Source organism: Periplaneta americana, chromosome 12 (genome assembly GCF_040183065.1).
Source record: "Periplaneta americana isolate PAMFEO1 chromosome 12, P.americana_PAMFEO1_priV1, whole genome shotgun sequence".
In the NCBI taxonomy this organism is placed as follows: Eukaryota; Metazoa; Arthropoda; class Insecta; order Blattodea; family Blattidae; genus Periplaneta; species Periplaneta americana.
The window spans coordinates 68346188-68371347 of NC_091128.1; the positions used below are offsets into that span (position 1 = coordinate 68346188).

General features: G+C 34.1%; 2 protein-coding genes across 12 annotated transcripts in view; one reads left to right on the top strand and one right to left on the bottom strand.

Annotated features, from left to right (window-relative positions):
* The window catches only part of LOC138710526 (glycerophosphocholine phosphodiesterase GPCPD1-like), a 279131-nt gene extending 258455 nt beyond the window's left edge, over positions 1-20676 (top strand). For 8 of the 9 annotated variants that reach the window (XM_069841478.1, XM_069841485.1, XM_069841484.1 and 5 more), the window contains 3 exons: positions 978-1093; positions 5287-5427; positions 20207-20676. In XM_069841478.1, the coding sequence (XP_069697579.1) occupies positions 978-1093; positions 5287-5427; positions 20207-20312 (363 nt within the window). In that variant the 3' untranslated portion in view covers positions 20313-20676. Of the gene's footprint in view, positions 1-977; positions 1094-5286; positions 5428-20206 lie in introns of those variants that run through there. The other variant, XR_011335253.1, reaches the window with a different exon arrangement.
* LOC138710528 (tetratricopeptide repeat protein 19 homolog, mitochondrial-like) lies at positions 20350-25138 on the bottom strand. 3 transcript variants are annotated; one of them, XM_069841490.1, is made up of 4 exons: positions 25046-25128; positions 24758-24846; positions 23426-23688; positions 20350-21190 (listed from the first exon to the last, which is right to left on the bottom strand). In XM_069841490.1, exons 3-4 carry the CDS (start codon positions 23659-23661, stop codon positions 20683-20685), a joined length of 744 nt encoding a protein of 247 aa, XP_069697591.1. In that variant the 5' UTR covers positions 23662-23688; positions 24758-24846; positions 25046-25128; the 3' UTR covers positions 20350-20682. The 3 variants fall into 3 exon arrangements, with proteins under 3 accessions (XP_069697591.1, XP_069697589.1, XP_069697590.1); XM_069841488.1 differs by having other exon boundaries at positions 24758-25138; XM_069841489.1 differs by lacking the exon at positions 24758-24846 and having other exon boundaries at positions 25046-25124.
* Between the last annotated feature and the right edge of the window lie 22 nt (positions 25139-25160).

The window sequence follows — 25160 nt, forward strand, 5'->3', positions numbered from 1 at the left end:
ATTTCAATTAATATTTGCACATAATAGTTTAACATGGATTCATCACAAGCAGTTTCTATCGTTCGAAAGTGAGCCATATTACCTTCCCGAAACTGACTTACGAAAAGTGTAACTTCACGACTGAAATCCCGTAATTTATTGAACATATCAACAATGAGCTGGCCTTTTTCCTGAAGAGAGATATTTAAATTGTTAAAGATTAATAAATTCTAACACACCCTACCTCATGTAATAATGGAACTTTCAACTCCAGAACCTGTTTACTGCGATCTTCACCAACAAAACCATCGTATCTCTATGTGTGGACTAGTAATGACGCATTATATTATGTTTTCCTCTGTCTTTCAAACTTCTGTGGCAGATGAGTATTGACTCCAGCTGCTGTGAAAAAATAAGCATTTTCCCATGCAATATTGAAAGAATTTGCCTGATGATCACTTTTTCGTCGTTTAGATTCCTCCATTATGTAGCCGTAGATAGGCAAAGTGAAATAGCTACTGATAATACACACTACACCAGATATCTGCGTGGACTATCCTCTATCTATAGCAGGCTTACGTCATTCTGATGTACCTTTCTGGCAAGCTGTTAGACAGCTCTCCCACTCCGGCTGCACTCAATGAGCGCCATTTGTGCAGGCCTGCAGTAGTTGCTACAGCGTCATTAAATAACCAACTAAAAATAATAATAATAATAATAATAATAATAATAATAACAGCAAGAGATATGGTGCTTGATATGCAAAAACAATGATATTATGGTCATTCCATATTACAGTGAAGTTTCCCAACATTGCCTGAGAATCTGTATGTGATTTGGCATAAGAAATCTGCCAGAGAAAGTGGTACTCTCACAGGAAAATTAATATTAATACACTAGTTCTTATGATGATGGTGGTAGTGATGTAGTGGTGGTGGGCCACCAAATGTTACCTTAATTGTTTGATTGATTACTCAATTAGTAACTTTATCTTTCAGTACTACAGTATTACATTAGGCAACTACGTGTTTCCAGAAAGCAAGAAGGTGTACTTGGATAATTACAGGACTGAAGAATTCACAAAAATTCCATTCATAAATGGACCTCTTGTAAGGTAAGAAGACACATAATTATATATTGTAAAATGTAAGTACAGTAGAGTTTCGATCGTTGTCAATTTCTACCACAAAACTGTAACACTTATCAGAATGGCAATAATTTAATCTTATAACTCGTGTTATAGCAATAATTCATTCTGAAAATAACCAACATCATCAAAAAAATGTATGTTGTAACTTTGAAAAAAAATTTACAATGAAACCATGGCTTTCTGTAGTCTGACATAAATCAATCAATCTTCTTAATGTATCCAGCTGTTTGCTGATAACATAAAATCCACTATAGTCTATTCAGTTGTTGTTTTTCACGAGAAATGAGGGGTATTTTGATCGGTGTTCATTATAGATGCCTGTTGCTAGTAGCCAGAGTTGGGGTGTAGTCAATATATACTGCAGGGCTGTGTCTTCTGCAACTGGTACTGATGATTTTAATTTACTTCTTTTGTGGTTTATGGATGGACAGTATAGAAGAATGTGTTCCAGATCTTCATCATGATTATTACACCACAGACAAGTAGGATTATCAGAAATAATGTGAAATCGATGTAGGAACAATTGTGTGACATTGTGACCTGTTCTGGCTCTTGTTAAAAATGTTTGAACATGTCTGGGCAAGTTTTTGTACATTTCCAGGTCATTTGGTTTCTTTTGCATAGACTGTAAAATTTTTCCTTTGTCAGAAGAGAGCCAATTGTTGATCCATATGTTTGTAAAATGAGACTTTACTGACGCAAAAGCACTGGATAGAGATATCACTTGAAGAGGTCTTGGTTGCAAATACGTTGTTGTTTAAGCTAACAAGTAACAAAGAGGTACCCACATAAGCTGCATTAACACCAACACAGTCCGACTATATTTTTCACTGCTTATGATTCATGGAGTCCCTCAGTGTAAAATTGTCCAGAGGTAAAATAGTCCCTCAATCAGATCTCCGGGTAGGGCCTGCACTGAGAGATGCCAAGAATCGTACTAAAGTACTTATTGACATAAATACATTTACAAATGTAGCTTATATTTAGGCAATAAACAGAGCCCTTTTTTTTTTTGGTACTAATGATAAACGCGAAAAATGATATCCAGCTGTGATTAGAGTTCATGTATGACAGTACAGTATTGTTCACTAGAATTTTCGCGAATTTTACGTTTTCTTGCAAAAGTCATAATTTGCGTGATAAACATGAGAAATGGTGCTTTTTTTTTTTAATTTTTCTTTTTTTAAAAAAAGCAAGTGGTATCTAATTTTTTGTGGAAGTACTTATGACATACTTAAATCTTTTGGGATTCATTGTCATTGACACAAATTACTTTTATCTGCCAGTTAATAGCCTGACCACTCCTTGTGAACATTGCTTTCGGCTAGTATGAACATAAAAGAGGGATTTTAATGATACTTCATACAATGAGTGTTTATCAAACAACTTCGAACATTTCAACATAAAAGAGGGAATTTAACAGTACTGTACTCCAGACAAAAGAATCTTTGCAAACTGTTTTCATTCTGTTGGTAGGTTTAACAGTTAGTTTCCAAAGTGAAGTGAGGTGTGAAGATGGAGCGAAAAACAGAAATAACTGCGTCCTCTCATGTGGTGGAATAACATAATCATGGGTTTTATTCAAGTAATAATGATATTTTTCTGTTCAAATTTGTAACGTTAGAATTGAATGGAAATGTCACGACTCATGTGAAAAATATGTAAAGACTAAATCTCATGTAAAACGTGTGGAAGAATGCTCAAAAGATACAAAGTCCTAAAGAGGCATCTAGGACTTCCGAGCACCTTCGAAATCCGAAAAATGGCTAAAATTGCAAAATGGAATTCATCATGGATACTATAGAAATGTTATAAAAATATATTTATAATTGTTATAAGAAATTGTACGTCGAATGTGAAATACACAACTGATATTAATGCTATGTAAGTTAGTACGTCAAAGGCAAAGAAAGTGCATAAAATGTTGACTTGAATATTTACACTAATAATAACTCACACATTATTTTATTGCGAGAATATTGCGAAAATTTGATACTTCATTCAATATCAAAAACCAAATTTTTAAAAATGATATGCGAAATTTTAAGAAAATTATCATAATAAAAATGGCTTTGGCAATAAGTAAATTCAAATGCAATATAAATATTTACTTTATTTTTCATATACACAATTATTTTTATTAATACAGTATTTTGGAAGTGGTCACACTTAAGATGGGTTTGTGTTAATTGAAATGCTGTATATTATAAAGTTTTACACTTTAGAGTTTCGACATTGTGTGCATGTAGCTGCACCACATTGAAAGTTTGACATGAGCTTTAAACAAAACGTTTCATGTATAAATGTTACAAAGTTTTAATTTTCCTCCTTCAATTCTAACATAACGCTGTTTTTGTTAAATGATCCTTTTACATAGACGTATTTACGTCAAAAAGTACTTGTATTTTCTAAACCAGTGTTTCCCAGAGTATGGATCACTATCCCCTTGAGGGTCGTGTAGAGTTGAGGGGAGTAGCAAGATGATTTACAAAATACAACAAAAAAAAACCCCTTATTAACAGACATTTTATTTTGTATACATTAACAAAGTTAAAAATAAAAAAAGATGTTACAATACCAACAGTTCATTCTAGGTCAATTCGTCCACAGCAAAAAGTCCTATATATAGATAATCCACTACAAAAATGTCCACAACCAAAATGTCCAATCAAATAAAACCACTAGTCAAAATGTCCAATATCCAGAAATGTCTACAATTCAAAAGTCAAAATGTTCATTATACACAAATGTCCACAAATCAATATGTCCAATACACAGAAATGTGCAATATATCGTATGTATACTAATGATTATTCAACATTCTTTTCGGAGAGCTACACCGCCAAGATTCCCATCTCCTATGTGGAATTCCTAGGAAAAAATATTGCAAGATGGTCATAGAACCAATAATGTAGTGGAAGGTCTTCACTCTAAATTAAAAAAACTGGTTGCTGGACATCACGTCAGTATTTGGAGATTTTATAGGAAACATAACATAAGAACAGAATGACTGAAACAGAGAATACTACAATCCAAATTTGCTATGATCATATAAAACACAAGACACCCCCTAAACAAGAAATATATTACAAATCAACGACGAATTGAAGGGATTATACTCTGATACAATCAATGTAAGGACAAGAATAATGTGAAACAATATTGTGGGTACTTTCATATCATATGAAGTTGCATGCTGACCTCAGTGGAGAAGGAAATTAGAAAATAAAATTAGTTACAGAATGTTGTAAATTAGCTTACATTTCATTGTTAAACTATTAATTTAACTGTATATTCTTCTGGACATTCGTGATACTGTACATGTAATAACTCCGGACATTTTTTGATAATGGCCTTTAATGACTGTGCACATTTTTGATACATGACATTTAGTGGTAGTGGACGTTTCTGATTATGGTCATTTAATGACTGTGGACGTTTTTTATACTGGATGAAGATAGAATCAATCTCCCAAACGTGATTTATTTTTCAATTAATGATAAAGTTCCAATCTACACATTTTCCAAACAATTCATCATTGCTTTCTCATTCATTTAGACCTCGAAATAATAGCTTACTTTTGTCTCTTCACTAATATTATGAATGGAATAGAGAATTTTCCAATGCTCGAGAAGTTGTAGAACATTAATAGAATTCTGTTTTGAATGCTGTGCAGAAGAGAAACTAGCAATGATAGAACAAGAAAATGTATATTTGAATTCTATATTAATCACTTCTTACATAGGTTGACCAGATGTCTGAGTAAAGGAGTTATTACGATATATTTGTGTGTAAATCATTTTGAAAGGTCTTATGTTACTGGTACAAATAGCAATTCACATAACAATAAGAGACTGGTTTGTTTTATGAACAAGTATAAATGAGGAAAGATAGTATATTACATGAATATAGTGGAAATACTGTTTTTAGTACTAAATTGCGAACCAGGATGACAAGTATTGTTCTTAACTTCTATGATAAAATGCCTAGCTTTCATTAATCAGGTAATCTTGTCGTACTTAATTTTTATTGTTCATATTATAGTTGTAATCCCCTGGTAGAGGGGCAGAGAAGGCCTGACGGCCTTATCTCTACCAGGTTAAATAAATAAATACTAAATACTAAATAAATACTAAGTATGGAATCATTACTTTCAGAGATGACTCATTGTTTAGTAACCAGAAAGCAACTGTATCTGATTTGGTTGGCTACGTGAGCAGCTGGTCTGCATTTCAGAACTACCAGAAGCAAGAAGGAGAAGAAAAAGCTTCGGTTATTCTTCAAAATTTTGAACAAGAGTAAGTAAAGTGTTCAATAGGAATCTTTACCTTAAAAGCAGTGCTGGGCAACTGAACATTCCGTGGAGCAGCAGAGAGCAGCTCTTAATCACGAAATACTACTGCTAGCTATCCAGTGCAAAATAGCTGTGCAGAGGCGGATTATATCTATCCAATGCTTACCCACTTCACTTATATGATTTGGGTTCAGGGGCGGATTATAAATTACAGATATCTATTATGCATGAATATGATAGGAATCATATTCACTCTCTCAGCAATTAATAGGCTTTAAATAGGATTGAAATAAAACATATTTCAAATAATTATAATGGTCGTATTTGAGAAAATAAACTTACATAATTGGTATATATAACCTTTAATGAGTACATATTGGTAGCTAACAAGGAGTCATTGTCAGACCGATATCACAGATTGAACAGGGAATTTTTGAAGTGAAAGTACATTGAAAATAAAAATACCCATGCTTCGGCTTTCTCTCCCATAGGCCCCCGTTAGACCGACAAAAAAACATTTTTTTGCAAATTTACTCACAGTCGCATGTTCCTTCGTCCTAGCTATTTCAGATTTTGTATAATAAAAGAATGTGTAAAATAGCATATGTTTTGCCTCTTGAGGTTTTCTCCTAGATGTGCCCAATCTGAGAAAAAAAATGAAAACTATCAATGCTTGGTTTCTCTCTAATGCTTAATGTACCATACAAGGAGTGCATGTTAGGACAGTTATGCACGCAGAGCCTAGATCCAACAGCCTACTTGCTGCATGGCACTTGTTTATGCTTGCTCATGTTTAGCACCATACAATGTATATAGTGTACGGTATGCAGGTTATCTTTCACTTCCTGTCTCCTGTTGGATTTTGTATGATGTGCTTGTGTGTCGGTGTTCGTTTAAAATACAGTATACAGAAGAAAATATTATAATGAACAGCAATCCAATTGCTGGATCATCTATACATGGGGCCAAGATGTTAGCTGATAGCACAAACTTCATCAGTCAGTCTATCTGATCAAGAAAGAAAATATGCGACAGGAGCAGTCCGATATTTTCAAAGTAAATGTACGTTAATTCTGTTTTGTACTATTGTAAAATAAGTACATGATACTACATATAAAATAACAACTCATTCCTTATTTATTTACATTCAATGAATAACATAAATGAAACCCTTATCATTCTAGTACGAGTATATTAAAATACCATTAACAGTTATGCATTCTGCTTATAATATTTTTAACCTCCACTTTTAGATCAGCTCTTAAGCATTGGGATTATTGGAACTCCAACTAATGCGGAAATAAGTATTAGCTCACAAGTGATTGGGGAGGAAGTTATTAAAATATTTATGGAAACTCTAGACTTCAGGTGTAATGAAACTGAAGAACTGTTCCATGAACCACTCGTTCGCAGAACTTTCCACGAGTGAATTAGAAGAACAATATGTCATGTCTGATGAAAGTTCCACTCCTTCAGGAGAAAGTGACCTCTCCGACTTCCAACCTACTCTGGGTAAACAAGCAAAATATGAACATGCTCCCCTTGACGTGAAAATGAAAGTGGTGAATATGGCCAGAGAACATCCTAATAGGAGCCTGATCACATCGCAGCATCAGGAGCCTGCAGCATTAAAGCATAAAGAGCTTTTAAGCATATGGGAGCAGGAAATACAAACAGGAGGGACTCAATACAACAAAAACATGATAGACAGTTGAGGGTGTGATAGATTTGTGGAAGTGAGGGTAGAAATGAACAAGTAACAACTAGGACATTACAAGAATGGGGTCTAGCTGCTGCAAATCAACATTTGTTATCTAATTTCGAATTTACTGCCAATGATAGTTGGACCATTACAGTACATTTAAAAAACGTCACCATATCCACAACACAAAGTGACAAAGCTAGTTTCCTCCAAGGAAGTCTACTATATGGAAGAAATACGCAAATCTGCGGATCATTTCCAGAAGCAGACAACTGCTTTGATTCCTAATTTTGATAAAAAATTTATTATCAATACAAACCAGACCGGTTGCTCTTATAGAAGTGACATAAAAAGAACATTAACGAACACAGGTGAAAAAAATGTGCTAGTTGCAGTTGGAGACGTGAATAAAGTTACTCATTCATATACGACACAGTATTCCATTACTGCAGCTGGTAATTTACTGCATAATGTGTTTCTGTGTTTGCAAGAACCTGGAGATAAATTAGGTCCGAAAGTTAGCATTGCTGTTAGTGCCTTTGAGGCAAAATGCAAATATGGCAGTCATGTGCTCTACATCTGGCAAACTGACCTCTAGTTTGTTCAAGCAGTATCTTGATACTGTCCTCAAACCTTATGTAGGGACAAACAAATGTCTCCTTCTGATTGATTCCTGGGGAGGACAAACTAATGGAGCAGTGTAAGATGAGCTGTTTGTGGATGATGATAATATGCCAACTTGCACTGTGGAAGTTATTCCACCTAAATGTATTCCATTGTGTCAGCCTTACAATGTATATTTTTACAGGCAAGTTAAACATTTCATTTCTCGTCTGCAGAACTGCACTTACTTGTTGTAACAAAAATGGCAAATAACATTGAGGGACGATGCCATTACAATTCATTCTCTAATTCATAACCAGTTGTCTGCCCCTTTGTTTAATCATATGCTTCAATATGCATGGTGTGCCTCAAAACTTATACAGGAAAGAAATTATGTGTTTACAAATGTGCGTGAAGTGTGTTTTCCTCCAGACATTCGAAAGAAAAAGTGCAAATGCAAAAATTTATTATAGCTTCCTAAAATGTGCTTGGTGTAGAACATTTTTGTGTTTTGTATGTTTCTGCGCTAATTTTCACCCAGAAGCCTCAGGCAGTTGTTAACAATAAGTACAGGTTAATGATTAGTGCAAAGATCTTAAATGTCTGGGAAAGGAAAGTATTACGAAAAATCTTTGGGCCTACTTATGAGCAAGGGTTTTGGCGAATCAGAACAAATGCCGAGTTATATGAATTATATAAAGATATTAACATTGTTGTTGATATAAAACTCAGAAGGTTAGAGTGGCTGGGACACGTAGCCAGGATGGAGAACAATCGCACACCCAAAGCTCTACTAGATGCATTGCCAGTAGGAAGAAGGAAAGTCGGATGACCTAAATTGAGATGGCTGGATGACGTTCAGGCTGACCTAACAAAAGTTGGAATTAGAAGATGGAGAACACGAGCATTAGACAGGAGTGATTGGTCGGATGTTCTGAGGGAGGCTAAGTCTAAACTACAAGGGCCGTAATGCCAATGATGATGATGAATGACTAATGCAACGAAAAAGCATAACATCATAGACATATGACATATGATTGCTACTCCAAACAGGATTTTGGTTATCAGACTGTCTCGATGAAACAAATGTCAGAAGCACAATAAAGCATAATTTTTAAAAATAAAGTATAAAAGCATAATATTTAAAATAGAGCTTAATTCTTGGAAAATGAACTACCTGTTTCAATGCACTATTTATAACAATTGTGACCAACAATTACTATTAAAAGTACATTAACAATGAGAAGCTAGTTTTTCAACAATGGAAATTTCAAACTTAAGAATTTAAGTTATATTTTAAATTCTTAACTACAGTTATATTTGTAGTTCTGTGAGGAACAGGACAACAATTAAAATAACATTACATAGTACAAGTTTAATGGTTTTATGGCCAGTTCACACTCTGAATCAGAAGGATCACGTCTATTTGTTACCAGCAAGCCGAAAACATCTGTAACTGTGATACATAGGGTTCATAAAAGAGTTGCCAATCGTCTGGAATTTTTCTGGATTGTCAGGAAATCAGTCCTCTATGCAGGAACAAAATTAAATTGTTTTCAGGACACTTAATGTCCGGAATTTTGTTCATTGCAATATTATATTCTGAAATTTCATATTAATATTTCATTGTAGTTTGCAATGGCTACCAAAGACATTTTATAATTATACTATATACTTTTTGATGAATAGAAGCAACGAGTTTGTAAGTATTATAAGCTCTTTGGATAGAACACAGAAGCGAGTTCATGGCGCTCATTGGTGACATGGCTTGTAGTAAATCAGCATTTGAATAACTTGAGTGATTCTGATGTGCATCTCTTTAAGAAGGAAGCACTGAATGTGTATCAGAAAGCTATTGACTATTTGCAAAAAATGGTTTTGATTAAGATTCTTCACTTCTTAAGAAAATCAGTTTTCTAAGCCTTAATGATACTTTCACAATCAGTGTTCTTACTGAAATTGTGAATATTGCACATGGTGATGCATTGTATCAAGAGGTTGCCTACTGAAATAGATAATGCTGATACTGAAAGTTCTATCAACTCCTTGAGAATGAGGGACACTGTTTTGAAGACATGTATTGTGCAAACTTAAAGAAAATTGCTGAACACATACATGCTCTTCCAATTAGCAATGCTCATGTGGAGCGAGTTTTAAAAAAAATGACTAATCTGTAAACTGATGAGAGGAACCAGGTGAGGCCAAAACTTATAAAATCAGAACTCTTAGTAAAGACGAACTTTAATATGTCATGTAGAGAATTTTTTGATAATATGTCAACAAATAAGAACTAATAAACAAAAGCAAAGCAAGCAAGAAGTATTCTTTCAAACAATGTTAATGTAGTGAGTGTAGAGACATGTATACTTATCAACCCTGTGTTTTTAAATGTGTACAGCCTTATGGCATGTTCTTTAATATAGGGCTACTCTGCTACAACCAAATAACATGAAGGCAATGCTAATTGATTAATTGAACGTCAAAATACAAATGTATTTACATTGAAATGCAGTATAAGTTTTTGTGCTTTTTAATTTTTTTAATGTGTCCTGAATTTCCGTCTTCTAGAGTTGGCAATCCTATTTCGCGAGTTTCTACATATGATTTTGTGGCTGAAAAGGGGAAACTTTTGTGTACCTTATGTTCAGAATGTATTGATTTCGAAAAAAAAAAAGTTATGCAGAAACATGTGGAAAGTTTTAAGCATAGATCTCGGAAACAGAATGATGGACAGGGTTCAACTTCAAGTGGTCCTAGTAGCATAAGTGCCAGTACGATACCTCAAGTATGGCAGCGTATAGAAAAATTCAAGGATAATATGAAAATCTTGTGGATGTATTCATTTCTGCTGGTATTCCATTGCATGTCTTTTGTAACCAACGATTTTGTCAGTGGATAACAACAACTACATATATGCAGCTGGCTCCCAGGGAAACCACTCTAAGAAGGTATCTTGCAAAGTGTGCTGAAGACGACTTTCAGGAAACTAACAAGGAGAGGACACGCTCTGTATATCACCGAATTAAATAAGATTGTGTGAGATGAAAGTGCAAGACGTACTGTTTAAAGTCACACCTGGTATGGGTGGCCAATGACCCCTTGTTTTGGAAATATTGGCCATTGTTTGTGACGTGACATACTTCCGTTAGGTGCGTAATAGAGAAGCATTAGACTGTGTAACAGCATAGCTCATATGATTAGATGCTGAGTTGTCATCCAGGCAACGAGTTTGAATCCTAATGGCTTCTCATTTTTTAAAGCTTGATATGATTATTATGACATGATGATGATGATGATGATGATGATGATGATGATGATGGTTATTGTTATCATTATTATTATTATTATTATCATCATCATTATTGTTCTGTTTTCATTCATGTTGCAATATTTCTGTTTTTGTTTGTATATGATAAATTACCTGGTACTGAGCGCATTGGTCTCTATGCACATACAAATATTAAATTCCAAACGTGTGTTTACGACTTTTATCTATGCAATCACAGAGTTTGGAAGATATTCACCCTGCCCCCAACAAATTGCGGCTTCCTACAGCATAGTGTATACAAACAGCACCCTCAAGGCCAAGAGTAATAACAACATTCTGGTCAAGTAAATCAATCTATCCACGCTCTAACAGTTTTAGCAGAATGGCTGAAGAAGCAGAACCTTCTTACAGTAACAAAGAAGACAGGCATATTAGCAAACATATTGCAACTAGTGGTTTTCAAGTATGCAAGAAGTTGTTGCAGAAAGATAATATTATTGATGACTACTATGCACTTCCAATTAAAAAGACAACCAAAGCATTCATTAGCACTTGGGAAGTGTATGGCAAAAGCAATAACCGAAGTTGTGGAAGATGGAGAATTTATATCTACAGAACTATTTCTCGATAAGGAAGATGATGGCTACCCAATTGACAGCTGCAGTGACGAAGTTAGTGCAAGTGAATTTTCGTCTGGAACTGAATATGGATCTGCAAAGAAGAAATTCAAGATGAAATACGTGCCCATCACTGCGAAAACAAAAGTAGTGAAGCTTGCACACCTGCATCCAAACTGGAACCTACAAACATTAGGGAAACACGGAAGTAAACATTTACGTAGCAAAAGTCAGCTTTCTCGGTGGGAGAAATAAGTTGCAGGTGGTGGTACTGTGTATGATAAATATGAAACAGTTGATGTATGGACATATGATAGATTCTGTGAAGCCAGATCTGACAAACGTCCCGTTACAACTAGGGATATTCAGCAGTGGGCAACATCTGCAGCTCTGGGATACAAGTGCGACAGTTTTAATTTTGTGGCTTCTAACTCGTGGGTCAAGAAGTTCAAAAAAGCGTCATAACATTCGACAACATGCAGTGACCAAATATTTGAAAACAAGTGGAAACTGGACACCTGAAAGCATTATGTCTTCAGCAGAAAAATTCAGCAGTCAGTGTTCTTCAGCAATAAGACAATATAATTTAGATTATGTAATCAGTACAGATTAAACAGGATGTGAGTATAGGGTGAATGTAAAATTAACCCTAACCCATAAGGGAGAAAAGACAGTTGAGGTATCAGTTGGTGATATAAACAAAGTAACACATTCTTACACTGCACAATATGCATTAACAGGATCTGGAAAGTTAGTACCATCAGTTTTCTTGTGCATGGAAGAACCAAAAGGACAATTTGGCCCAAGAGTGGAACGTCAAGTAGATGAACTCACTTCTAAATTCGGAAATATATGTGTAACATGTTCTTCATCAGAAAAGCTGACATCTCAACTCTATAAGCAATACCTGGAGAAAGTAATAAATACATATGTGAAAGAGCAGCCATTTCTTCTAATTCTGGACTCGTGGGGAGGGCAGGTAAATCCTTCTTTGTATGATGAAATATTTACAAATGAAGAAAATGAAGTAACTTGCAGCCTTAAAGTGATTCCACCCAACTGTACTGGATTATGCCAACCCTATGATGTTTATCTTTTTTTAGACAGAAGAAGATTTTTATCAAATATTTGTAAAATAAGTCTTTCTTTTTACAAACTGGACGATAAATTGCTTCAAGGAAGGATTCCCTCAAAATTCACTCCTTAATTCACTTTCAGTTTTCAGCTCCTATATTCAAAGCCATGTTGAAATATGCGTGGTATATGCATCAAAATTAATAAACTAACTAGAAGTGTTTGTGAACGTGAAGGATGTCTGTTTCGCAGCAGAAGTGCGGAAAAATGTGTGTGAATGTGGACAAATTTCTTTTATTTGCTGTGCATGGCGCAGGAAATTTGTATATTTTGTGTGTTTTTATGACATTTATCATAATGAATCATGTACAAAATGAAGTGGAATAGATGCTACAGAAACAGAACAGACACCAGTGACATATCTTAACTGCCTATGTGAGCAGTATTTCATTGTTTATCCTTTACAATACAATGTTAATTAATTAGTAATTTGTTTAAAACATGAAGCATTCAATACATTGAGAAATATGATATATGTAAATAGATAACTGTGATCACACTATTAATCATTATTAAAAGAAAAAATATATAGGATCAGTTAAGATTCGAACTCAGGTTGCCTGGATAACAACTCAGCATCCAACCATATGAGCTACGCTGTTACACAGTCTAATGCTTCCCTATTAGGCACCTAACGGAAGTATGTCACAAACAATAGCCAATATTTTCAAAACGAGGGATCATTGGCCATCTATACTAGGTATGACTTTAAACAGTATGTCTTGTACTTTCATCTCACACAATCTTATTTCATTCGGTGACATACAGTGTGTGTCCTCTCCTTGTAAGTCAAAATGTAAGGGAAATTCTGTCTATCTAGTGGTTTGATGAAACAATAGATATAAAGAATCGTAAGGTGGTGAGTGTTCTTGTTGCTCCACTGGGTATTGTGAATGAAAAACCCCGTCTTGTAAAAACCAAAATTGTTGAACACTGCAATGCCAATGTTATAGTAAATTTAATACTTAATACACTAGATCTTATTGGTGTTCACAGAAGCAATTTTATTGTTTTTATCTCAGACAATGCACCATATTTGCTTTCTGTTGGCAGGCGACTAGCTGGAGTTGCACTTCAGCTTTTACATTCTACATGTTAGGCTCACTTATTGCATCTTTGTGCTGAAGAGATTAGATTTTCACTAAAAATTGCTGATGAATTCATTGCAGCTGTTAAGGCTGCTTTAGCAAAAACTCTAGCCAGAAGGGAGAGATTGCTGGACTGCCTAAAAGAAGCAGGAACATCTACCTCCAGTTTCTGTAATAACTTGCTGGGGGACATGGCTGAAGGCAGGAAAATATCATTGCATCAGTTTCAATGCAATCAAACATTGGATTGATTTGGAAGATGAAGGCGGTGCTGCTATAACAAACTTAAAGCAACTGGTTGAAAATAAAAAAAAAACTTTTACTTCAACTCAGAGCTAGAGTATATCTAACATTTTTGATGGACTCTGCAATCAAATACAGGTTCTGGAATCAGATAATCAAGATGTAACAAAGGTCGTCTGGCTTCTTCTATCATCAGTTCTTCAGATGGTTCAAAGTTCAGGTGCAACGTGTAAAAAATTGGCAGAATATATGAATGAATGTCATCCTGCTCTAAATTTCTGGAAGGAAGTTCAGAATTTAGATCCAACATTAGCTGTTCCTGAGAAGATTTCTTCGGTTTTTAATATATATATATATATATATATATATATATATATATATATTTTACGTGGAGTTAGGTTATTTTTGCAACCAGTTCTAAAAAATTGCTACTTGATAAAAAAATATATATCCACATTCTTTAAATCATAAATAAATTTCAATGAAATCATAAGAAAATAGGTTAGTAAACATTTCCATTGTATTAACACTACACTTTTTACATTATGTTGTTATTAAATTTATTATATGAATTTTGTTAGCAACTGAACATTGACAGAAACTTTTTTTCTGTTCAAAGACCTTAGGATACACACACTACAAAATTAATATTAAACAAAATACATTCTATGTATTTTAACACGTTACACAACAGCTGTTGGCCATGCCAGTATTTCACTGCAGAAAGAAGATGATTCATCATCAGGGACATATTGAACATACTTTCTAATGTCTCCCAGTTTCTTTGCACATAATGGTACTCTTCCATCTGTGTAGGCTTATTTTGTTGGTAGCTCTGGTTTTCTCTTGGGATCTATTTTCAAGGAAAAGCTGTGATTTTGAAGACATGAATGAATTCCTTAGCCACAGCAACTCCTGGTGTTGACATGTTATAGCAAAAATGATGAAATGATATGTTCATTTGGATCTTGTTGGCCCTTGGTACATCTCTTGTTGGAGTCTCCACAGAAAAGCAAGTTTTCTTGTACACAGTGGGCCACCATGTCTTCAAGTCTATTATTTCATGTCCATCCACTATATGGACAGTGAATTTATTACTACAATGCATCACAAGTTCCATAAACTCTCTTACTGTGTAGAGTCTGTCTACTTTCTTGAGGGCTCTCTTTATTACACCAAACACCCTGTCATGGGACAAAAATGAATGTCCTCGAATAGGATAGAAGTGTTCTGTCATGTCAAATCTTCATAACACCATCAGGGCTACATTCAGTCTTGTCAAGGTATGGTTTTAATCTTGAACCTGAGCAAAAAAGAAGTAGCTCTCTCACACTCTAGTCAATTCTGTCATCTTCACAAATTTTTTTAAAACACTCTTTCCCACATAAACAGCCTTCACCAGTTACTTTTTTTGAGACTTTCTTACCACTATGGTTTATATGTTCTTCACCATGAATTCTGGCCTGTTTTTATTAAATTTCTTCGATATTCCGAAGAATGTTTTGCTCTTTTCTTGGAATATAAACTACTGAACTCTTCCATTGTGAAGATACAAACAACTTGACTTGAATTACAATGAAGGCAGTGATAAAGCACAATAAATTGCTATTCTCCAGTTGAGTCAACTGCTACATGTAGATTGTAAAAACAACTGAAATCCAGCACTTCGGGTGTTTTTACACTCAATGCAATATTGATTCCGCTTCTTCACTGTATTATTATTGTCATTTTGGTTGTTTTTCTACTCAGACTGATGCATCTATATGTGAGGTAGTGTTTACAGTGAATAACTCATTTTTCACCAAAATGTGACTTGGGGTGTTTTTGCAATCAGCGATTCAATTATGATTCCTTCATCAACTGCTTCAGTTGAGAGACGCTTTTCTACTCTCAATTGGATTTTCAACTCTAAACGGTCATGTCTGACAGAAGAAAATCTGCTGTCTCACTTACAATTTGCAATTAATCAAAATCAACTTCAAGAGGATGTTGTTCATCTGGAGAGTGCGAGTGACAGTGACAAGGATGACTAGATTTTCATCCATTTCATGACTAGATTGCTTACAGTGTATTTTTTTTATAAACTTAATACCTATCCTGCAAACTAACATTAGTGACAAAAAATTCAGTTTGATGATATACATAAACAGTACCTGACTTAAGTTTATTGGTATTAAAGACATTATTACGTATTATTTATGTTAAAAGAAATTTAAAATAAAGCATAATTTGAAAAAAGATAAAGCATAAATGTCAAAAAAGTAAAGCATAATGTGGGTTGCTCTATTAATGACATATTTTCTAGTGTATTGTATTTTGTGATTCTTTTATGCCTCTTATTAATGAACATGTTCACATTATGTAACATTACAAACGTAGAATTCAAACACATTAATATACATAATATTAATTATTATATTAATGAGTATACATTTTTACGCTTCACGAACAGTATTTATTGCGAATTGTTAAGACAGCCTTACATGTCACGAAGTGTAGTATAACGATTCAATAACTTGAAAAGTATTCTTTCACTCTTGCTTTGTATAAAGTGCATGCACAGGAAATGGTATGAGTGGATTACAGGTGTGTAGTGTGAAAGCCTTCGAAGGAAAGTGCTGCCTGTATTTATGCAACTTCAAGACTGGGATGCAATGCTTATTGCCATTATACTAGGTTTCAATGGAAGAAGGATCTACATCCACTTCAATAATTTTTTCAGGTCAAACGGGGGCCTATGGGAGAGAAAGCTGAAGCATGGGTATTTTTATTTTCAATGTACTTTCACTTCAAAAATTCCCTCTTTGATCTGTGACATCGGTCTGACAATGGCTTCTTGTAAGTAGTGATAACTCGTACCTACAAAAATGGTCATTTATTTTAACTACATTATTATTACGTTCACAAAATTGGACAGTTAACTAGTATTTTGTCCTCTAGTAAAAGATCTTGCAAAGCAGGAACATATATAAAAAGTTTGTCTACTGTGAGAAAAATTAATTTTTAAAACATTTTTTTTATTCACCTGCAAATTTACAGATTACGAGGCATCACTTCTCAGTCATCGATATATAGTACGAATATTATAATAATGCTCAACTATATGTATGCATACATGATTTATTTCGTATATAACTACCATCAGACTTTGTCCTGGTGACATACAGTAATTCACTACTGTGCAACAAAATACAAAACACTAAGAATAGTCAATATATTATATTATTAATATCCATGGTATTTGGTAGGTCTGTTGTCTTATTTAACGACGCTTTTCGACAACTGGGTTATGTAGCATCATTAATTTTTGCCAGGTGGTTCGTGAGTTATTAAATTTGGGGTTCAGAATGGTATATGAATAATGAAAGAAAAGAACTACTGTTTAAATGTTATCCTTTTCTTACATACTTTTAATTTCCAATAATTTAAGACAAGTATTTTCAAAATACTGGAAATAAAATTCATTTTGAAAAGGTCTGACACTGAATTTAAATAATAAATATGAAGACTACTACAGGGAAAAATCAAATTATTGTAGTAACGAGTGAAAGCTTATAAGTCTCTGAAAATGTATTTTGTAAGTTGTTTTCTATGACTAACTGCAGAAGACCGATTGCGCCACTCATATTCTGACAGTAGCATTGGTAAGGTGATTCCTAGCCACCGATGTAGCTGTCAGCAAAGGCGCCTGTCTACTGATCTGGAGCTGCACTCAGATGTGGGTTCAATTTCCGCTTGGGCTAATTAACAGACTGTGATTTTTCCAAGGTTTTCCCTAAATGTAAGGTGAATGTCAGGTAATCTATAGCGAATCCTCGGCCTAATCTCGCCAAATACCATCAATCACCAATTCCATCGACACTAACTAATCCAGTAGTTGATACAGCATCGTTAAATAACCAAGGAAAAAAAATATATATATATATATATATATAGTCCCTTAAAGAAGCATCTAACTCTGCCGAGAAGTTGAGGAGGACTTTAAAAACACCTGGATTGCTCGAATCTGCACTTTAATCATGGCCCCAAAGTGCTAGTTCGAATGTACTGCAGAATTTAATGCAGTCAACAATTTTAGAAACCACATAACGATTTTCCGAGATTTGTTCTTATATATCTTTATGTTCAGGCCATAAGCACTATTTAGCTGTGGGTGAATGTCCACTTTCTTAAAATATTGAACTCTAGGAGAGAATAAAGGTGTGACTGCGCATTTTCATATTTATCTATTTTATGACTTAAGTTTGCCAGTATCACTGACACCAAGCTTTACCCAATTAGGTTTGTCACCTTCTTTCTCAAATAACAAGCATGGAAACAGTACAAATGATTAGTCGCCTGACAATCACAAATCCAGGTATTTCTTTCATGAAATCATACTCCCAGCAAGAAGTTAGAAAACAGCAGTTTTTCAACTTGCTAACTTTACTAGCCATTCTCGCAGCATGCCTTGGCACGAATGACATGTCCTCAATGGTAGCTTATAGGGAAGCTATCCTCACCATCTCGCTTCTAAGAGTCGGCCAGTCTTTCTCCCACTGACATGTCATAGTAGATGACAAATGCAATCTTTCTGCTGCAGTACAAGAATGTTTATTCTTTCTCTTAGAGCGCTCGGAAGCAAATCATTCTATGACATTCTTTTTCTATTGCTATAATATACCCTGTGTGTGTGTATCTATATATATATATATTCTACTGCATTTTTACTGGGGATTCACGTGCTCAAGAGCTCTAATAGAATAATCGCCACTGGCTAGGATTATCTCACTCTTGCATGTATGTAGGAGAGAGAAAACCCTAGAAATTAATAAGAATTGTTTTCTGATAAGGATCATTTCAGTTTTAATACAGTACTACATATGATTGGGAACATACAATTAATACGATTTTAAAGAAATTAGAAAGAAAGAGTAGAAAAGGGCATAATAATGAGCATGTAAACTGAATAGTTTTCTTGATTCCCTGGTGTTGCATTGTGAATATTTATATTTCTGTAATGGGTACATTTGTAAGTCAGAATAATTTTACTCCAATGATAAGCTGATGGGCGAGAATTTAATTAGCAAATTTGAATTTTGCCTGGAATCCTTTCTTTCATGAACTATATATTGCATTCTACAAATCTATGATATAGGCCTATCAGATTTACCCTTCTTATTCTTCTTTGTTTCCAATGGCATCAGACTAGTGGCATTTAAACCATTCTCCTTTGAGCACCTCAATACATTGCTGTTATATCTCTGTTTACATTATTCAGTGCAGTGCATTGACTGAGGTGTTCAAATCCATTATGGAGTTTGGTAGTCCACATGAGGCACAGTTGTCAGCATCTAAAATTCTGAATCTATGTAAGTGCTGTGCTAGAGAGTCATGCCCGTCGAAAAGCTGCTATTGCTTCTTTTCTTGTTTTCCTTTCTGATTTTCGATTTTATAACATTTCTACATTTTTCCAAATTTTATTCTGTGCTATTTCAGTTTGTTGCCATTTTCTTTTCTGATCTGTTGTTTTGACTACTGTTTTTAGTGAGATGAAATTAAATGTACATTGTTTTATTAGAGGTGATAAGAATATTATCTCCATTAAAAATGCATCTTACTCGGCCAGATGTTTGAATCTAGAAACCTAGACACTAATGTCAACCATGGTAAAACAGGACTAAATGTTGACATAATTGAATCTCTTTTTTCTCAAAGGACATTAGTCAATTGACGTCGGTTCGAGAAAAAAAAAAAGTTAAAAAAAATAATTATTGTACTTTTTTCTGTTTCTTAATAATGTACATGATATTTTGAGAAGAATTTGTAATGTATTAATGATTTAATTTTTTATTAATTTTCTTAATTTTTATATGATATAAATTAGTGACTGATGCCCTTTCAAAACAAATGGATTCAATATCCAATTTTGTTGTGTCTAGAAGAGGTAATACTTTGACTTTCTCCTTTACTGATGGGAATACAGGAATTCACAATGTTCCAAGGGTTCGGTGCACCTTTGTTATGTCGTGCACACCTATATTTATCAGTACTAATGGAAAAAGTCCCAAGTCTTAGGCCTATCTCCACCATTGCTTTTTCTGTCATCAAGAATAATACATTCTAATGAGTCTTTTTTTTTTTAACAGAATAATGAATGAAATTGGTGTTACCACTTCTCCAATGGAAACAGAATTAGAGATTCAATACAATTACTTCCTGCTAATGGGACGGAAGCCATCAGAAGTTTCGTGATTATGATGGAATAAAGTTATGTTGTGTGACCTCAGACTCGATGTTTTACTTGAGATATATTTGTACATTAAATATAATACATTCGATTTAAATTACAGCCCATAAAATAATTACAGATGATTTTATCTTTTTAAATTGTATAGAGTCACTTAAGTATGTACATTAATTTCAGTTTATGTTGTTATAAACATTGTATATAATTATTAACAAATATTTCTTACAATGAATTAATATATAAATTCATAGACACTACAACACTTTATAAAAAATTAAATAATTATATATCATAGACACACGAATTTGTATGACCTTTTCATATTAATACAATGATTTCAATTAAAATTACTGTGTGCTACAATGTAAACTGTTGCTATCCAGTTTTTGCATGGTGCAATTCATCCATACATGAGCTGACTTCTTTGAGGACTTCACTATTTTTGTGTTGTTTAGCATTTTTCCATGCTGCTTCATAAGATTGCTTGGCTTCCTCTACCATTCCCTTTTTCATATAGACTGTTCCAAGGTTCAGCAAAACCGAACTGAAGTCTTTCATATCTGGAAGTTTGTTTCCGATGGCAATGGCTTGTTTCAAGAAAGACACTGCTTTATCTAAGTCATTCTGAATGAAACAAATTGTTCCAAGATCATTTAACAATACAACAATTTCCTCGTTTTCTTCCCCATTTATTTCCACACATAAGTCATAAGCCTTCTGAAAACAAATAAATGCTTCTGGTAGACGAGCTGCATCTACCAAAAACCTTGCATAGCCATCCAAGGCCATTGCCCATAGTAACACTGTATCTTCATCTTTTTTTCCACTTTCAACGCTAGCTTGGAGATGGTTCTTACAAAATTTGAAACCCTCTTCTGCTTTTCTGCAAATAGAAGAAAGTAACAGAATAGTAAGTTTGAGTTTTGATGTCTTTAACACAGTTACGCTTCAGAATTTTAATTAGAAGTACACATGAGAAAGATGGTTCAGTTAATGAGCAAGTGAATTAATTTAGACTGTGAAATATCATATGATGAAAAAGAGACGTAAAAAATACCAATATTCGTAAAGATTTCAAGCATTTTAAATTCTGTATTTAAATCCTTCTCAGTACAAAAATATACTCTTATTTAAGATCTGCAAAACATTAGAAGATACGATTTTGACAACAGCAATGATAAGGTACCGGTATCACAAGAATCACTCGATATTCAGTTGTGAACTATAAATAGAATTTAGATAATTCCAGAATTAAAAATGCAACAAATTTTTATTCTAATGATTGACTTGGAAATATGTCGAGAGCTTAGAGAATGATAAAATTCCAAAACATTTAACATAAATGGCAAAGGATAAGACAAGTTTCAACGTGAAACATAAAAATTCTTTTTAATCAGCATTGGTCGTTATATGATTTTTTTTTCTGTTTTTCTAAAGAGTGTATTTAATTGGTTTATCATAACAGATAGAGGTTCCCTCCTTCTTCTAGCTGGGTTTCTGACCTTTATCAATATGCTAAATTGCTTTTGAATCGTGAAAATCCCATTACTTTGATTACAAATAGGGCTTATTTACAGCAGCATGTCAGGTATGAAACTTTCTCTCAATCAGCGACCATTGCCATTAGTATTAGATTATTGAGTAAAATTTCAAGTTGTCGTGAGTGATATTTTCACTATAAGCCGAGGAAGATTTTTTGTTCAGTTAACACTTCAAGGTCTACAAAATCCTGGTAAGTTTCATATGTATTCATTGATTTATTTATTTCATGTATACTGTTTATTACTAGCTTTAATGTTGATTTTATTACTAATATTGCTACTGATATTATTATTTCGTGAATTTGTGAATAATATAATGAACAAAAAATGATCAATTCTATATTTTCTTATTCATAGGAATAAATGCATGACATCAAGAATGCCATACCTTGGAAGTTTATCACACAATAGCAATCAAAGTTAGATGATCGAAAGTTGTAAAAGTGATACAGTGTATTTAGCAATCACTCAGGTATCTACACAGATACCTAACATCTATTCATGACTATGTGGAACAGGAAAAACTTCTATGTTATTTTGTGAAAGGAATTAAGTGCCAGAAAGTAAAACCACGTGTTTAGTAGGTACTCTACACTTTTTGTAGTACGTAACAGTAAAAGACAAATAATGCCTTTGGTCAACCATTTCTGTAAAATTACAGCAGCATCTTCGAAACCACTGACTGATAGGTATAAAACACTTTTGCCATCAATTTGCATCAAATCAGAACTGACCGTGAGTATCCACACTAAAGTTAATGAACTTGTTGGGAAACAATGCTAGTGAAACAATTGAGGCATTGCGAATATTAGGCGTGAACTCACAAACAAGATTCTTTGTCTTATCTGCAGCACCTCAATTTTGTAAAAGTTGTGGAAGATACGCAAAATCTGAGTGCACATTTAAACTCTGTGCAACAAAAAGGTACTAGTAATACATTTCGTGTAAGAAGACTTTTTTTTTAAGATTAAATTTATTGTTTAGTGTTAAGGAGAGATTATGGAAAGGGAAATAATAAACTCCCAAAAAGTCTTTCACATTGCCATTTTTGTCCAGCAGGCAAATTCTGAAAGGACTCTTCTAGATGTGAGTCTGGTCTTTGTATTGAAAAGCTGATGCTCAGTTGTTGGATAAAAGTGCGCCAATATGTCCAGCATGGAGGGAATGTAATATATATATATAAAGCAAATAATAGATTATAATATGAAAGTGAGTTATTTGTAAGGAGAAGTCTTCATACTGTGTCCCAGTCTCGTTTCTTCCAAAGAGGTGAAGAAGAAAAAGTAACCTATCCTTAACTAATCAAGAGAACTTCTTTCACGACTCTTATTAAACGTAAGTTATGTTAATTTTATCATTCACCTCAAATGCTCAGCAATACCTCTTTTTTTTTTTTTTTTTTTTTCTCTCAAGTCTTGTCAATGAATGTAGCTGCTCAGAATTAAGTCATGGTCATGGGTTGGAGAATATTTTCATAACGTTTCAGAAACTGTATATATATATACCTAAAATCTTTTTGGATCTTGTAAATATTTGCCAACTTAAGACTTAATGTTTCAAAAACTGTGTATATGTACCTGAAATCTTTTTGGATCTTGTAAATATTTGCCAACTTGAGACTTATGTGAATAACTTTGTTATCTGTAGTGGATACTCCTGTAGACAACAAACGTTGAATTACACTCACAAACAGTTTTTCAGCTTTTTGATATTCTTCTTGATCATAAGCCAGATTTGCCAGCATATCATAGATGAAAGTAATGCCATCGTAATTTTGTTGCTCTTGAGCCAACTTTAAAGCAAGATGGAACATTTGTTCAGCTTTTTTAAATTCTTCTTTCTGCAACATAGAATATGAATAACATTAATACTGTTGTGAGCAAATAGTACTACCATTACATATTATGCATACTTAGTGTAGAAATAAAATAAAATTAACTGCCCTCTATGTGCATTCATTCCTTTTACATATACAGTACGATTATTTAGTCCTGACAGTCGCTGGAGATGTGTGCCTGAGTCAGGCGAGTCCATTTAGTTATGCCAAGGGGTATTTGGGTTATTCACTTGATTGTCTTCGAAGTGATCGGATGTCATGCGTGCGGTAGAGCGGTATGTTTGCTGTACAATTAAGCTGTACTGCATTCCTTTAATGACCGCTCGCCCTCGTCTCTACTCTGGAACTCTCCCCACTCCTATTACTTCCCTTCTTTCGCGTCGCTGAGCTGTCAGGACTAAATAATCTGCCTGCACCCATGTTTTTGTATGTAACAGTTTTGACTGATTATATGGAAGTGACACATATTGACATAATATTTTTACTTGGTTATTTAACAACGCTGTATTAAGTATTGTACAAGTTATTCAGCGTCGATAAAATTGGTGTAGTCAGTCCAAGTGGGAATTGAATCCACGTCTGAGTGTAGCTCTGGATCCGCAAGTAAATACGCCTACTGTTTGAAGTAAGCTGGTGGCCATACATAATATTCAAAGACTAGGCCGATTAACCAACTGCAGGCCTCATGTTCATATGCCTCAGCAGATGTGAATAATCATTCAACCAGCATGGGGAGGGAAGGGGAGTATCGTGTAGTTACCACGATGATCCTCCTAACTGTTACAGCTATGAACCGGATTGTGCTACTTATCATACCTTACCAAAATCATGACTCGTGGGCACTGGTCCCATACACTGAACGGAATTTCATGAATCCATGTGGACTCGAACCAGTGCTCATTCCGTAACTCTAGTCCAGACGTGACGCTTTAAACAAGCACGCTACAGTGCGTACTATAATGGCTAATTTTCACTTTCGAAATCACGAGAAGCAACTCAGCCCTAGTTTTATCCATTATACCTATTTACAAAATAACTTGATTTTACGTATTTTTCGCGGGGAAGTAATTACCTGTGTAAGAAGAACACCCCTTTTAATGGTTGTTATCAATTCGGATTCCTTTTCGTCATCTTTTTCCAGACCGAAGAAGCTCAGAATTCCTGCTGACAAAAATAATGAGCTACTTTTTAGAAAAAAGTCATTTTGTTCGCTGTGGGTAACTTTGTATGAGGTTATGCTGCTCTGGTAATTGCGAAGAGGATTATATCGTAGATTTAAAGTTGTTACATTGTTACGATTAACTGCATTTATTTCAGAGAAAGGTGTGTATTTTCTAAGATCATTACCGAAAATACGTACTATTTTAAATACACGTTCACCAAAATGTCTTGCGAAAATTGACATGTTTAAAAGACGCAATTTATCGTCTGCTATCAGTGTCGCCAACATATCGTGAATTTTTAATAGTTGGTTG